The sequence below is a fragment of the Lepidothrix coronata genome, unplaced genomic scaffold, assembly GCF_001604755.1.
Source record: "Lepidothrix coronata isolate B3197 unplaced genomic scaffold, Lepidothrix_coronata-1.0 Scaffold28, whole genome shotgun sequence".
Lineage (NCBI taxonomy): Eukaryota > Metazoa > Chordata > Aves > Passeriformes > Pipridae > Lepidothrix > Lepidothrix coronata.
In genome coordinates this window covers 1,669,724-1,684,947 of record NW_016690208.1, presented here as the reverse complement: position 1 = coordinate 1,684,947, position 15,224 = coordinate 1,669,724, and the positions used below count along the sequence as shown (strand labels likewise).

Genomic DNA, 15,224 nt, shown 5'->3' with positions numbered 1-15,224 from the left:
AAAAAATCCCTGGGTGATTTGTCATGGCTGACTACACAATCCCTTACGAAATGAAGTGAACTCTGTTGGGCACTACAGTTTCTTTATATAGAATACCCTGGAGATTATCCTTTGCCAGTTCAGAGCTGAGAGCTGAGCAGCACAGACAGAGGGGCACAGGGGAAATTCCTCCAAGAGCTCTGCAGGACACGTTGCCCTCTGGAAGAGTTTGTCAGCACGACACTCACACACTCAAAATTAGCGTAATACAAGAAGCTGGGGGGAATATAAAGTGTTTGTAAAGCAGATTTCAGGGCCACCTTAGCTAGCAGTGACTATTACAAGCAGTGTCAGTGCACTGGGGACACGCTCCCTCCCCGGAGAGCAGCTCCTTACCTTCTGGATCTGATCCTGGCTTACAGGGGCCATCGGGACAGAAGCTCCCCAGATCCCACCACCTCCACGATGCCACCCGGGCTCTGCAGGGCTGACTCTCCGCCTCTCCACGTGATCCTTGTCCCAGCATGTGATAAAAGCCAGCGCTGGACACCCAGACTCTTGTGCAGCCACCGGAGCTGCCGCTCCAGGAATTCTGTCTCCATTCCTGGTGGCTCTTTGTTCCTGGCAGAGGCATTCGGGGCTGCACAGTTTGGCTTTGGCTCTTGGTGGTAACAAAGTGCATAAAAACTGCTTGAGTGGACTTGCAAACTTGATTAACTTTTTAACCCCAAGGAGGAATCGCTTTTCATTAATAACCCAGATTTAAAAAGTAGAGCAAGTTAAGCTGGTAAACATAGGGGTAAAATAGGATTCAATGAAAACATATGGATCTCTTAAGACAAATTTAAAGTAGTGGTTCAGGCTCCTACAGAGCCCTTTTTGCTCAGTCAGTGAGTCCTGCAGGTGCTTCACTCACCTCAAAGGGCTCCAACAACCCAGGAGGTGACAAATGGGTGTTAAAACTAAAAAGCTTTCCCTGAGGGTTTGGTACAACCCACAGAGAATATTTCTGGTTTTATTCCCAGCTGCTCTTTGGCGATTTCCACCTTCCCTTGCTCGGTTCACTCTCCTGCAGCTCCCAAAGCGCACGTAATGTTTACAACTAAGTAACCCCAAACCCAGGCAAAGTTCAAACCAGAGAGAAAACGCACCAAGTGGGGCTAAAAGGCGGCAGAGGGAGGAACAGCCTCCAGCCCAGCGGTGGCGCTCCCAGCCAACACATCCCTCCATCCCGCAGGAATCCCTCGGGAAAGCTTTTCCCTGTAGAGAAAAGCGTGTTTGGTTCTTACAGGAAACCCCGAAAACACCCTTTCAGCAGCACTTCCCAAAAAAAAACCCACCACGGGGGCGGGTTCTTGCATCACTCATGCAGCCGAAGGAAAACCCAGCAAAAGGAAGGAATGCAAAACGCTCCCAGGAAGGCGTTTACATCCCAGCGACTGGAAATCCAGCTTAAAAAGGGGTTGTCTGAAAAAATTAAGTTTTCTGTTCTGTACAGGAATCAACTGTAAATAAAAATCCCTTCACATCTTAAAATATTTTTTCCTTTTTTTTTTAATAAAGGGGGAATTCAGTGTTTTCACTGGAAAACATCTTTTTTTGAGCATTTACAGCTTGTTTTCAAGCTTTTCTCTGCTCACAAGAAGATATGAATTGAGTAGTTTAAAAGCTAAATTTTGCCAGAGACTATTCACTGGGCTACCAAACCTGGAGGGGGGGGAGGGAAGGGAATCAATCAGCCTCCAGTGTTGAAAAGTTCAAAAAAAAAAAAAATCAAGTAGTTCCTCCTTCCTCTTAACAGCCTCTCAGCAACCGATGGAGCAGAAGATGTGTAACCAGTGGGGAAAAAAAACACCCCTGCTGTAGCTGTTGCCTGGAAGCTGATCCTGTGACCCACCTCACCCCTCCCTGGGAGGCAGCAATCCTGGAGAAACACTCCAGGAAAACACTCCCGTGCCACTCCTCAGTCCCTCTCCGTGTCACCTCCGTCACCATCGTGTCATGTACCTCACATTCCCAGACAGGGTTTTTTCCAGCAATTTATCACGTCACCGCCTCCACTCCCCACCTTACGCACACACAGTGACCTCAGAGGCTGGTTTGGGTCATGCCATGAGGGCAAACCACAGTTTTCCTGTTCCATGGATTGTTTGGAGCAATATAAACAGCAGATCACGCCAGGCAGGAGAGGCAGCCCATCCCTGCTCCAGGAGCTTCCATCAGTGTCTGTCCTTAGGAGTCCTCCAGTTCTTTGCCACTCCAGCCATGCCCCTACTTTGAGTCTCAGAAACACCTTTTCAGCAAGAGGAAAACCACTCCAGCCACATAATGCCCATAAAAAGTCAAGGAGAAGGATGCTACCTCTGTAAATCCTTCTCTCCTGTTAAGTTTAAATAGGAAGGTTGAAAGTACTCAGACAAAACTGGGAAATGGCCCCTTTTCCCTTCCCTTTCTCCCCTCCAAGAGCTTTTTTTTTTGCAAACTATTAACATTTTCTCCTGCCAGCTCTGCAAGAAACTTCTGGCAAACTCCACTGGAGGCTGGCAGAGCCCATCCCATGTCTGTAGGAAAGGTACAGCTCAAGTGTTTCAAATGCCTTTTGGACTGGCACAATTACCTTAATTTCCCCCTCAATAAAAGAGCCTATTGAGACCATCTGGAGCCAAGCCAGTTCTCCAGAGCCAGCTCAGCACTCCCACCAAAACTGCTGCTGCCAGGGTTATCAAGGAGGAAAAATTTCCACTGGATCTCCTCACCTTTCCCAGAGTCTTTGATAGGATCAGCAACAAGTGACAGAATATTTAATGAGAAACAAAGAGCAAAGGAAGCACAACAACCATAATGAATATCTAAATTTAACCAGTAGTTAAAGTGTCATAGATATTCAAATAGTTGTTTTCCCTGTACTGACAATCTGCTCTCAAGTTAACAGAAGCCTCAGAAATGCAGTAATTTTCCATCAAGAGAATTCTCATCAACAGGTAAACCCAAGAAACAGCAAGGTAAAAAGCTGACAGTGCAGCAGGGCTGGAGGATTTTACTGGAATAAAGCCAATATAGTTCCAGCTGCCTCTATTGAACCTTTATGCTTTTCTGTTTAACTCACTAAAAATTTGGAATTATCATGATTAGAAGTCTTTTTCCAACAAGGACAGATCAGTTTTTTTCCCCATTCCTGTATTGAAGTCCTGCAGGAATCCAAGAAATAGGTTTTTTTGATGGCACCTTTATTCTTTCTTTTTCTCAGCTCCTGACAGAGCAGCTGAATCCCAGCCAAGAGGAGCTGAGGTCCAGGTGAGCCTTAAAGGACAAGGGGGGGTCTTGTCCTCTCCGTTTTTGGTTCAGTCCTGCTACACATTTCATTAGAACTCAGCAATAAGCAGCATCTCAAACTCCCACCTTTCACCTGTTTCAGAGCCTGCTCACATTTTCTGTCACTGAAGTGGGGCCAAGGTCACTGTGGTCAAGGAGTCACGGACAAAGGGAGCAAGGGAAAGGCAAAACACAAGAGAAACACCTTTCTACACAGCAGAAGAGCTGCACAGAAACTCACATGGTCTTTGCAAGTCACAGGCTGGTTCTCTGTAAATCATCACAAACTGGGGAAAGACACCATTTGCCAGCATTTCCAGCTAAGGAAGTGTGTGGGGTGGGCAGACACTGAAATAACTTGTTAGCAACAGTTGTCTGAAGACAATTGCTGTGGCAACAGGCAGTTTTCTCCATCGCCTTCACTCCCTATCCCTTTCCTAGGGAAGGAGAGCCAAATATGCAGTTTGAAAACCCACCTGAGCTTCCATAGGCTTGTGCAGACAATCCTCCAACAGCCTTAAATTCAGGAACAGAAGCTGTTTCAGGCACTTGTTGAAGTGATGGTGAAATCCATAACGCAGCCCAGGCCTCTCTTTCTCTGTACCTCTGCTTAATTCACAAAGGATTGTCATAATCCACAAGGGCTCAATAAAACAACCCAATAATCCTACACAATAGCTGGAATTTTTAACCTCTGTCTTCTGAAAAGCAAGAGGATGGAAGGCCAAGTGACTTTACACACAGGAAACGTCAAAGAAAGGAGACAGAGGAGGAAAATGCAAATTAAAACTTACAACTTTTATTCTGTTAAAGTGTCCAGTCGTACAAGTCTTTCAGAGCAAACAAGGGCAGCTTCAGTGCCCCCAGGGAAGGTGCTGCTGATCAGCTGCCCAAACAATCCCAGGTACAGAGTGAATGTCATGATTCTGAAATGTTACACCGAGTTGCAGGTCTCAGATGCCAAACCACAGCCCTGCTCCTGCATTTCCACAGTGGGAGTGAGCCATGTTTAAGCCATGAGTGGTGTCTTACTGCAATGGGCACATCTGTCAGCTGGAAAGATGACTCAGGCTCAGTAGCCCCCTTCTCAATAAGTCTCCTCTAGAAAAATTCCCCCATTGTTCAATAAAACTCCTTTAAAGGAAAACAGAGGGAGGGGAGGGATGGGAAATTCCAGGAATCCTAAATTAAGCCTTTGTATGAACTCACACAAAGTTCACCCCTTTGCTGTTGGGGTCCAGCAATTCAAGTGCAGCTACTTTTGAAACAGGATTTTGGAGAGATTTCTGGAGGGTTTCATGCTGCCAAAGCAGTGGAGTATTAACCCACCTCCTGGAGGGGGGGGACAATATTCCTGCCCTCTTCCAGTTGTGCTTCCTGCACTGTCAGAACACAGGTAAGACTAAAAACTCACTTGGTTTTGGCACTTGCTCTGGAAAACTCCACAATCCACTGTGTGGCCAAACAGCGGGGTTAAAATGGAATAATCTTCCTATTCAGCATCCCCACAGCCTTACCTTGGGCAGCTTTCAGAGCAGATGACTTACAGTATGACAATATTGTTTGGCAGTGGGAAATCACACCAGAAATCAAGAAACCTCTCCGTGGTTGAAAGGAAAAAATCCAAGGGAACACACCCGAGGGAGCAGCGGCCCCTGGGGAGACCCTACATGAACAGATCTCTAGAGAAGGCACAGATACTAATGAGGGGGAAAAAGTTACTCCTCCCCTGAAGGAAGACCAGAAATATTTTAAAAATCCAAAGAACTCAAACCATTCAAAAGCAGAGAAAAGGTAAGGAAAGGAAACAATGTCACAGCTGGGGAATCAATAATATTTGGAACTTTTTTCCATACAGCTCATCCTCTCTAAAGGATGTGCTATTGTTCTCAAAATTCCTAGAGTTAATTGTTAAAGAGGGGGGGGGGAAGAGGACTTCAGTATGGTTCAGCAACAGAAAGCCACTTAATACTATTTATGGTAGTGAACACCAAGAACTTTAATTAAAATGGAGTGAGCTAAATGGAGCATATAAATGGTAATAAGAAAAAATAACAAATGAGGTAGGATATTATCAGGAAGTGACAATTAATACCAACAACAGCACATCATGAAAGATACCTGTAACAGCTATTTATCCACTGAGACTGGCACAGTAAATCACTTCCAGCTGCTGAATTAATTGGGGATCAAATAATAAAATCAGAAAGCATCTGAAACACAGAACAACTTCAGCTCACATTCCAGTGCAGAGTGTCAGAGTACAGCACGAGTTAACACAATTCATAGGTTTGGTATTCCTTGCTTTTCAGCTGGTTCAAAATAATTAGTTGCAATTTATCACTTTTTGGGTTATTTAGCAGGAAAGGTAAAGTGCACGTTACTAACCTTGGATGCTAACACGGGATGAGCCTGTTTGTGATCTCCAAGAACTTGTTCAGCTCAGAAGTGCTATTAAGGAAACAGGTGGGTTTAATTCAAGTTGCTGTATGGTTTAGCAGCTAATAAATAATCTGTTTTGCTACTACCAGAGTGCTTTGAAAAGCCTGTCAGGAGAACAAGACACTGACCAGACCACTGACTGTCTGCTTAAACTGAATGCTTTTTGTGAACACACGGTGTCAGAAATAAACACCCTAATCTTCAGTTTGATGGAAACTTAAGGGAAAATAGGGAATATTCACTGATTGAATACCTGCAAATGAAGGGGGATTGTTGATGTGAGGCATTCCCTCACAGACTGAGCAAATCAGACAAGTTTTGCAGCAGTCCTCAGTCATTAGCATGTTCAGGACTCAGTCTTAGACCCTGTCCTTGGAAGTTTTAAAGCTTTTTCCACCTCATCATACAAGAGAAATACTCTGGAATCAGTAGCTCTTTAAGGGAGACCAAGCAGCACAGATCAGGAGTAAACAACTCATATTGCTCTTTCAGAGTGACAATGGATTTGTGCCACCCCTGTTTATGGTACAAAATGTCACCAGATTGCTCATCCCAATTTTGCCACACAGGTAGTTCTCAAGCCCTGGCAGCCATAACCAAAAAAGTTAAGCTTGGAATATTGCAAGAGCAGCACAAAGCTGGTGTTTTCATGCATGATCAATACTGGCTGGTCTCAGAGCTCAGCCCAGGGCAGTCTGAGCTCTGTGACTGGTGTTCCCCTGTCCTGATGGGATCCACAGAAGGTCAAGAGCCTTGCAAGCTTCTAGAAGCACTGCAGCACTTTCAGGAGCTGCTTAGAGAAACTTCTAACTCAGCTGTGCAAAGCTGAGTTTGGATAACTAAGATCACAGCTGCAATCAAGAGTCAAAGCACTCATCTGCTATCCAGACATCCAGGAGAAATCCCTGTGCTCCTGGGAGCCCAGTGAAACTCCTGTGAGGTGCTCTGTCCTTTCAGCCCTGCCTAGTCTAAAATACATGTGTAATAAAGCAGTTACCAGTGGCCTTGGATAGCAAAGAGAGTTAAAGTTCCAGGCAGTGGCCATTACTCTCCACCACTATCTTTTGGTACAGAGTAAGAGGGGAAAAACTCAGTTTCCTTCACCATCCAAACAGCTCCCACATCCACCACAGGGAACTGACTGGAAAACAGCATTACTGCAGCTAAGCCTGAAGTGATTCCTGCCTTACTCAAGAAGCATAAGCCCATCTAACAATTTCTGTGATCCAAAATGCTCATGCAATCCAAAATCCAATCCAATCAGCAGCAGTCCTTCCCCATCCTTTCAGCAGTGGCCCCAACTCTAACACAGTTTCAAGACACTAACCCTATTAGAAGCCAGAAAAGCTTTTACAGTACCTTGCCTCCCAGATGGAGATTTAATTATATTATCCTCTGGACCGTGTAAACTTTTCATAACGAATGGACTAAGGGAAGCAAAATTTACATTTTTCTTAAAAGCAGTTTTATAAACAGATCTCCTGATTTTAATGTAGCTTTATTTAAGCATCTGAACATCAACAAATCCAGAGTCCAGTTAACATTGTTCATGGTTTCAGCATATTTAGGATATATATATATAATTCATATCTTACATCTGATGAAGAAAGCCACAGTGTGCCTGACTGCCCCAAGATCCACGGGATCACCACAATTCCCTAAGCCAGGGCACTCACTGGCAGCTCGCCAGGAATCACTTTGGATGCAGCTTCCCCCTCTGTACCCATGGGAGGCCTCCAAACTTCTCATGCCTCAGCTTGCAGCACTTCACCTTGGAGCCAACCTGCTGGTCTGTTGCAGAGTGTTACAACCAGGACCTGTAGGTCCAGGAGCCTCCTCTTCCTCCTGATGGAAAAGTGCAGATCTCGGAGTACTGGAGGCACACCTTATCCACCCACCTTAAGGACATGATTACCAGGAGCTACTACATATTATCTGCCTCTGCCAGGCCAGGAGGTTGAGAGCTTTTTGTCAAAGAACACCAAACAGGTCAGGCTTGTTTCAATAAAGACTGTTCTATTCCAGGGAGCCAGAAGAGCTCAGTCCACAGAGGATTCTCATTCTCCTCTTTAACACCGAGGGAATGAAAAGGGGAAGAAACAGGAGGAAAGGTTTCTTTTCCAGCACCAGGTTCAACCAGCATTAGCCTGTTATTTAGGTCAAGAGGTGTAACAGGAACTGACAGCTGTTAAAGGGAAGACAACAACAATCAAGCAGCTCTGGAAACTGCATCCATGGAAAACACCAGCAGAGCATTGAAAAACTTAATTTAACAACTTGATTTTAGGGGAAGGCAGGATGGGGGACAAGAGCTGCAGAGGAAACCTGAGTTTCCCCTCCAAGCCCAGGTGAGCCCTGACACACTGGCCAGTTGTACATTAATACTTGATATGTAACAGAATATCAGCAATTAAAAAGTTGCTTGAAAACTAAAAGCCAGATCCTGAAGCAACTCGAGGCTTCTGGGAGAGTAGATTAGACAGTCCAATTGCTCTTTATCCAGCTCATCTCTCACTTGCACTGTAACCATCCATTTCAGAACAGGCTAAAGCTTTGGAATTGTCAGTTAGTGCCTCCAGCACATCAGCTGGAGAAGGATGCTGTGTGATCTACTCATCAGCACAAGTGATTTGAAACCTTTAAAGTAGTGCAATCTTAAGGGAGCAGATAGTTTGGTTCCTTCTCCAGGGGCAGAGGAAAAGGTGAAGAGTGCAAAGGGGAAAGATAATTAGTTAAAAAAAAAAAAAAAAAAAACCAAAAACCTGCATTCCAGCAGCTGTGAGATGTTTATCCCCCAAATCCCAATGCCAGCATCCAGGTAAAATCACCTGTTTGTGTCCCATCCCATCCCACTGGGGGCCTCACTGACTGGATCTGAGTCAGAGGGGAACAGTACCCAGTGTCATAGAGCTGAAAGTTCAAGAGGTTTCCTGGCTCTTGGTCTTTGCTTGCAGGACACTGGACTCTCATCCCTGGTACATATAAGCCCTATTTGGAGCAATGCAGCAATCCCCACATTCCTTTTCTCCTCCATTCAAAGGTCATTTCTTCTTGCCAGCACCATCCACCTCACCCCAGTTCCTGTCCAGAAGAACAGCAACACCTCTAACTCCCACTGGCCCTTGCTCAGAGGCTGATTAATCTGTCTTGATCCTCATCCTGATCCCAAGTTCCCCCATCCTGCATCTGAGGCAAGAAGCTGACTCTGAATGAGTCACAGTTGTCAAGGACTCCTTGGCCAGTCTGGTAGTGATCGGAGTGGAGAAAGGGGAGCATCTGGGGAAAAGGGGGCTGGAATGGCCTTTTGCTTCCTGCTAGTTGGTCAGAGGCTTTTCCCTTTTCCCAGGGGTTCAGGCTTGCTCTTTGTCTGCCCTCCAGAGCCGCTCCTTGACCTCCAAGGGCAGGGTGTTGAACAGGTCCTCCTCCACCACGAGCCCGCTGCGTTTGAGCAGCGGGCACTCCCCCAGCTCCACGGGCAGGCACTCCAGGCGGTTCCCTCGGAGCTCGATCTGTGACAGGTTTGTCAGCTCCCCCACTCGGGACGGCAGTGACTGCAGCACGTTGTTGCCCAGGTGCAAGGTCCTCAGCTTCCTGCACTGGAACAGCTCGGGTGGGAGACTCTCAATCTGGAAAAAAGAAATCAGTTATGGGCAAGGTCTCGAGCAAACACGGACACGTAAGACACCAGCAAGCCTACAAAATGCTTCAAGGTTTAAGGAGTAACTGTTTTCAACCATCCATTTCTCCCTTAATAAGCTCCTGCTTTCCATCATAAGGTCTGTTCCCAAAGTAAAAGCCACTGTCCCATGATTCTATGGACTCTTTCAAACAGTTCTATGGATTCATCTTTCAGTTACAAGAGATCACCACTGATGGTGGTTAAGACAGATGTCCCCCAGGACAGGATTAGAGGACCAGAAACCTGCTCACAATCTGACCTAAGCCATCACATGCTTCCATCAGTACTAGCTCCTTTCCATCCCAAATCCTTTATTCTGTCATTGCATCACAGCTCCTTTGCTTTAAGCAGTCATTGCACAATCAAAGATTGGATTTAGTCAGGACTTCTAGTTTGGCAGTGAGAGGCTATGGGGGTACAACCTCCAGGCCCTGAAAACCGGGACTATTCTTCCATCGTTTCTGTAGAGCTGTGAAATGTTACAAAGATTTCCTAGGCTTCAAATCATGGGGGTTTTTGACAGTGCCAAAATGCAACAACAGAGCAAAATGAAGCCACCAGCTGGTAGCTTTCCCACCACCACCTTCAGGCAAACAGGAATCACTAATTTAATAAGGCTTATTTCTAGAAAATCCTTTTAATAGTCCAGTCCTCCCCAAGAATTTCTAGGAAAAACTATGGCTAAGGTTTAACAAACACTAGGCTAGGGACTAAATGTAGCAATTCAGGATTCTCCCCTTAATTCAAAGTCTCAGCTTGGAGGCTATCATTTGCCTTTAAATGCAAACATGACCTTTTTAAAACTCAAATTATGCATGATATCATTTATGGCTAAATTAGTCTGTAATCCATTCCGAATGAGGGGAAGCCTAAGGAAAAGCCAAGATGAGACCAGACCAGTTAAAGACAGTTCAATGCAGTCATTGTTACTGGTACTGGAGTGTTTTGCAAACAGCAACATGCAATCAAATGATCACAGACTCTGGAAAAGAATAGTGTTATTTAAGGGACAAGTATTGGTTTAGGAAGGAAGCAATGTGCTATAACAGCCTTGCTTTCCAGAATGGGACAGTTGTACCAGCCGATTCCAGAAGTCTCTATTTACTGAGACTGCTGAGCTCACAGTTTAAATAATTCCTGGCCTTGGGAATTGTCAGTCTATCAGTCCTTGTGTTTCTTGCTGTTTACTGGTAGTAACCAGGCTGTCAGAACCTCAGGGCAATTCTGGCCTTGCCCAGGCACCTGCAGAAGACACAAACAGGTTGGCTGTTCCATTGAGTCCTCACCACCTTTTGTTTCCAAACACACCCCAGCCAAGGCTGCTGCAGTCTTCCTATTGCATGTTTTCTTCAGAAATGGGTGGTGCCACACTGTGCTGCAGAAAATGGAGCTGCCTCCCACTCCTCTCATCCAAGAAACACTCCACCCTAAACTGCAGAGGATGCACTGCAGATTAACCCTGTGTTGTGCCTGGAAGGCTGCCAGGAAACAATTGGTACAGAATCATCCGAGTTCTGACCAGGAACACACCATGAAGTTCACCAGAGTTTCAGCCACCCACACAAACAGATCCGGAGCTGGGAAAGCTGAGGGAACAGCTGCTCAGCTGGGATTGCTGAACTGCTTGTCTGCTGCCACTTTGCAGAGGCACAACACAGACCCAAACTTCCAGACACCAACCCCAAACTGTGGCTGGAGTTTTAGGAACCCTGTGTAAAACTGAACAGCATCAGCAATTAAGTACTTGATTGGAGAGCACTTCTGTGAAAAGCCAAACCACACTTGAGCTGCTCTGTGTGTCTCACAGGCAATCTGGCAGTGCTCAGTCAGGATTACATCTTGCCAACAGCACTAAAGACCTTGATGTAGGACAGTGGAAACCAGCATTGCTCCAGGACAATTCTGCTGGGTCCCAAAAGAACCCAGAAGCAACTAATTAAATCTGTTTGCAATTCAACTTTGGGTGACAATAAACTCCAAGAGAAAAAGAGTGTCTGAGGGATTTGCGGATGGAACGAATGAAAGCTTCAACTTTGTCAGACATGGTAAATGAAATCTCTTTAGTCCCAAACAAAGGAACAAAGATTCAGGAAAAAACACATGGGTATAGTTTGCTTTAAGCAAATAAACACCCTCCAACACAAGCCAAGAAATAGTTTATGGTAATTGGGCACATTTGGTCATTCCCTGTAATCTCCCCGGCACTGAGACTGAAATGTAAGGCTTAGACCTAACCCATCTGGGATTACACAGGAAAACCCACAGCAAGGTGCCATCATGTTTTCTCCCCTCTGAAAAAGTCAAGGAATTTCCACAGTTCACACTTTTCCATCTGACTGCCAGTCGCTAAACCTGGTTTAGTTCCCGCTGCCCTGAGCCAGGACACTGCAGAAGATGCCTTGCTCCCTCCAGAAGTACTTTCATGGAAGGAGACAATCCATCTTAAAAGTGAGAGCTTCGGAACCATTTTTCTCAACTCTGTCCATATCCAGCTTCTCACTTAGAAGACCAAACTATGGAGCATTCCCTGGAAATGCAAAGTACTCCAAGCAAGGCTGTAAGCCACACACATGCACACCCTAGATGGCTGCTGCCATAGTGTATGTACATGTCTGAAGTACACAGGCTTAAGCACATAGTTTTATATTGACTAGTTTCTCAGATCTCCATTTTAAGCCCAAAACAGATGTGAATCTAAAGAAGACAAGCTTCCAGCTGCAGGCAGGATTTCCAAACAGCCTCCAACTGTTACTTGGAAGGAGTCTCACTGTTAAGAGAGGAAATGCTCCAGAACAAGGGCTCTTGGAAGACAGGCTTACCACGGAGTTATCTGCAATGTTTTGCCTTAGATAAACCCCTCAGAGAAAAACAAAAGGCAGTGCCAGCAGTACCCACAGACCACTGTAGCACATTTAATCACCCAGATAACACAAGTGCCAGCGTTATTTACTCACACGGGAGCTCAGCTCCGTGCTCACTTACCCTGTTGGCTGTCACAGCCAGATTCTGCAGGTTTTGAAGAAGTCCAACATCTGGTGGTATGAAAGTCAGGTTGTTGTGGCTGAGATCCAGGTACCGGAGTTTCCGGCAATAGAAGAGCTGGGTGGGGATCTTCTCTATCTTGTTGCGGTTCAGGTAAAGGCGCTCCAGGTTGGTCAGGTTGCCTATCTGCATGGGGATGTAGGCAATGTGGTTGTACCACAGCTTAAGGCAAGTGAGACGATGCAAGTGCTGGAAGCTGATGATTTCCTCAATGGTCTTTAGGTTATTGTCCTTCAGGTCTATCTCCTGCAGATTGTGGAGGCTAAAGATGGAGTGGGGAATGCGTTCCAGGTCACACCGGATCAGCTCCAGCTCTGTCAGGTTGACCATCTTCTTAAGGCTGTTGAGAACAATGAGCTTGGTGCCCTCATTGTTGATGGAAAGCTTCTGAAGGTGCACACCAACATCTGTAACCACCTGGGGTAGCTTGGTGAGGTTACTCTTCATCCTCAACACCTTCAGCCTCTTCAGCTCCCTCAGTCCATCTATCACAATGTACCGGTTGTTTTCAGCACTCAAATTCCCTGTCAGATGAAGCTCCTCGAGTGTCTTCAGGCTGTAAATCCAAAGAGGAATCTCCTTGATGTCTGTGAACTTGATGTGGAGAGATTTTAAATTCTCCCTCAAGAAGGCAAGGGCTGGAGCCTCAATTTTGGCAGCTGTGTGGTAGAGCCACAGTTCCTTAAGGCTGGTGAGCTGAGCAATGCTTGGGGGAATAGTGACATCAGGGATAAGCTCCAGCTTCAAGACTTCCAACTCAATGAGGTCAAAGACCGTGTCAGGAATGCCACTCAACATGAAAAGATGCAATTCCAGCTTATCCTGGGAGTTTTTGGTGATCCTCTGGCGTAGTTTCTCCAGAGTCCACTCATTGTTGAGGTTCAGCTGCCGCAGTTTGTTCTCACTCACCTCTGACAGAAAGACAGCAAAGCGCTTGGAGTAGAGGGGGTCGTACTGATCGATCAGATGGAGCATGAAAGCAAAGTCATTTTTCACATCAGGAATGTCACTGTAACTGCTCTCCTCCCGGATGGACTCAAAGGAGTACTTCTTGAGCGACCGCCTCAGCATCCACCACAGCGTGTACATGCAGATCAGCCCGTAGAAAATCACCAGGCTGATGTAGAAAGAGGCCAAGATTTTGAAGAGAGTGGCCAGAGGGTGAGCACAGCGGTACATCCTGTAGCCAGTCAGGCTCTCAATGTCCACCTTACAGTCCACATCAAACGTGATGTTGTTGACATAGTACACGGTGTAGCAAATGATCAGAATGAACTTGATGACTTTGATTATGGTCTGTCTCATGTACAGGCGATAAACTATATCTCCCTCTTCCACGTGAGTGCGGAACTTCTTCACCTTCTCAAAGAGTGCTTTGGCCTGTTCCCCTTCCTTTTTGTCCAACACACCAGTCTCAGACCGGTCCACAATCCCTTGCTCAATTCGAGACTTGGTTCTCTGCAGCATGGGAACAGTGGCTTCCACATCCTCACTGACCGTGGAGGATTTCTTGTCCATGGAGCCATTCATTTTCCCAAACGCTGGTTTGGTATCACTCTCTTCCACCACTGTCTCAGATAACGCTCTCGTTGTCCACGGAGAGTCAAAACACTTAAGCAAAATAGACACAAAATGCTCCAGCTTGGAGCTGGTCCTTGGGAACTTGAACCAGAAGTTGCTACAAGCCAGAAAGATGAGGGTGTGTAGCAGCACTAGATAAGGAAAATACTTGGCAAACCAGTGGAGGCGGTTCTCATAACACACCGCGTCCACGTAGTTGTACTGGTGCCGGTCCAGGTCGTATCGGATCCCCGTGGGCCCCGTGTCCGCAGAGGGAACTAGACTAGTGTTATAGTAGCTACGCTCCGGGGTTGCCGCTGTCCATCCCCTCACAGAGTCATTGCAAGAGTCTTTGGTAACCCATTTACAGGGCAAACAGATCATTTTGTCCTGGGTGACCTGCAGCGTCCCCCCGAACACCGCGATCATGAGCATCACTATGGAGATGTAGTCCGTGAACACGTCCCACCACGGCTTCAGGATGCGATAGGCCGGCTGAGTGTCGGCGAAGTAGCGCAGCTCGGTGACTGGAATCATGGTTCACCTGAAGGGAAACCAGAAACAGCTCAAACTGTTTTGCTCTGCTTCACAAGAGGCCATCAGAACACTCCTGTTAAGTGCTGGCACAGCAGGACTGGAATTAGCCAAGACGCAATTTCATGTCACTGGCAGACAAATGAATGAGGCTTCCTGTGAGTCACTTGCCACAGCTGAGGCTGGGAAGTTCATTTCAGTCTTCCCTGACAGATGAACTGTCACAAAACCTCACAACTGGTGTTTGTCATTAGCAGTTTGTGGAGCAAAACATTCACACTTAAAGGAAGCTCACAGGGCAGATTTCAATTCCCTTGATCAACCAGTATTTGGAAATTTACTGTTTTATCCGGGGATTCTATTTCAGGGATGAAGGAGTTTGCCAGCACTGTTAGAAATGATAAAATCCACACACAGAGATTAGCTGTCATGAGTTCATTACTCATGTTGTTTGCTTTTACATAAAAATCCTGTCTATGTGTGGTTCTCAAACTGCAGGGGCAAGGAAAAAGACCTACATACAATACAACTATATTTCCCAGAACCACTTAATTGATGCAACTCATCAACACATTCATAAAGCAAGCTGGAAAAGAGAAAAAACATTGCCCAATATCATGACTTTTCCTTCCCTGTAAGTACTTTTGGCTTCCTCCCTTTGAGTTAATTCTCTTGG

At 46.0% G+C, this 15,224-nt stretch overlaps 1 protein-coding gene across 3 annotated transcripts in view; it reads right to left on the bottom strand.

Annotated features, from left to right (window-relative positions):
* Window positions 1-4,074: 4,074 nt before the first annotated feature.
* Window positions 4,075-15,224, bottom strand: part of LRRC8A (leucine rich repeat containing 8 family member A) — a 19,500-nt gene continuing 8,350 nt past the window's right edge. For 2 of the 3 annotated variants that reach the window (XM_017810177.1, XM_017810178.1), the window contains 2 exons: window positions 12,395-14,558; window positions 4,075-9,359 (listed from right to left, as the gene is read on the bottom strand). In XM_017810177.1, the coding sequence (XP_017665666.1) occupies window positions 9,084-9,359; window positions 12,395-14,551 (2,433 nt within the window). In that variant the 5' untranslated portion in view covers window positions 14,552-14,558 and the 3' untranslated portion in view covers window positions 4,075-9,083. Of the gene's footprint in view, window positions 9,360-12,394; window positions 14,561-15,224 lie in introns of all 3 variants that reach the window. The other variant, XM_017810175.1, reaches the window with a different exon arrangement.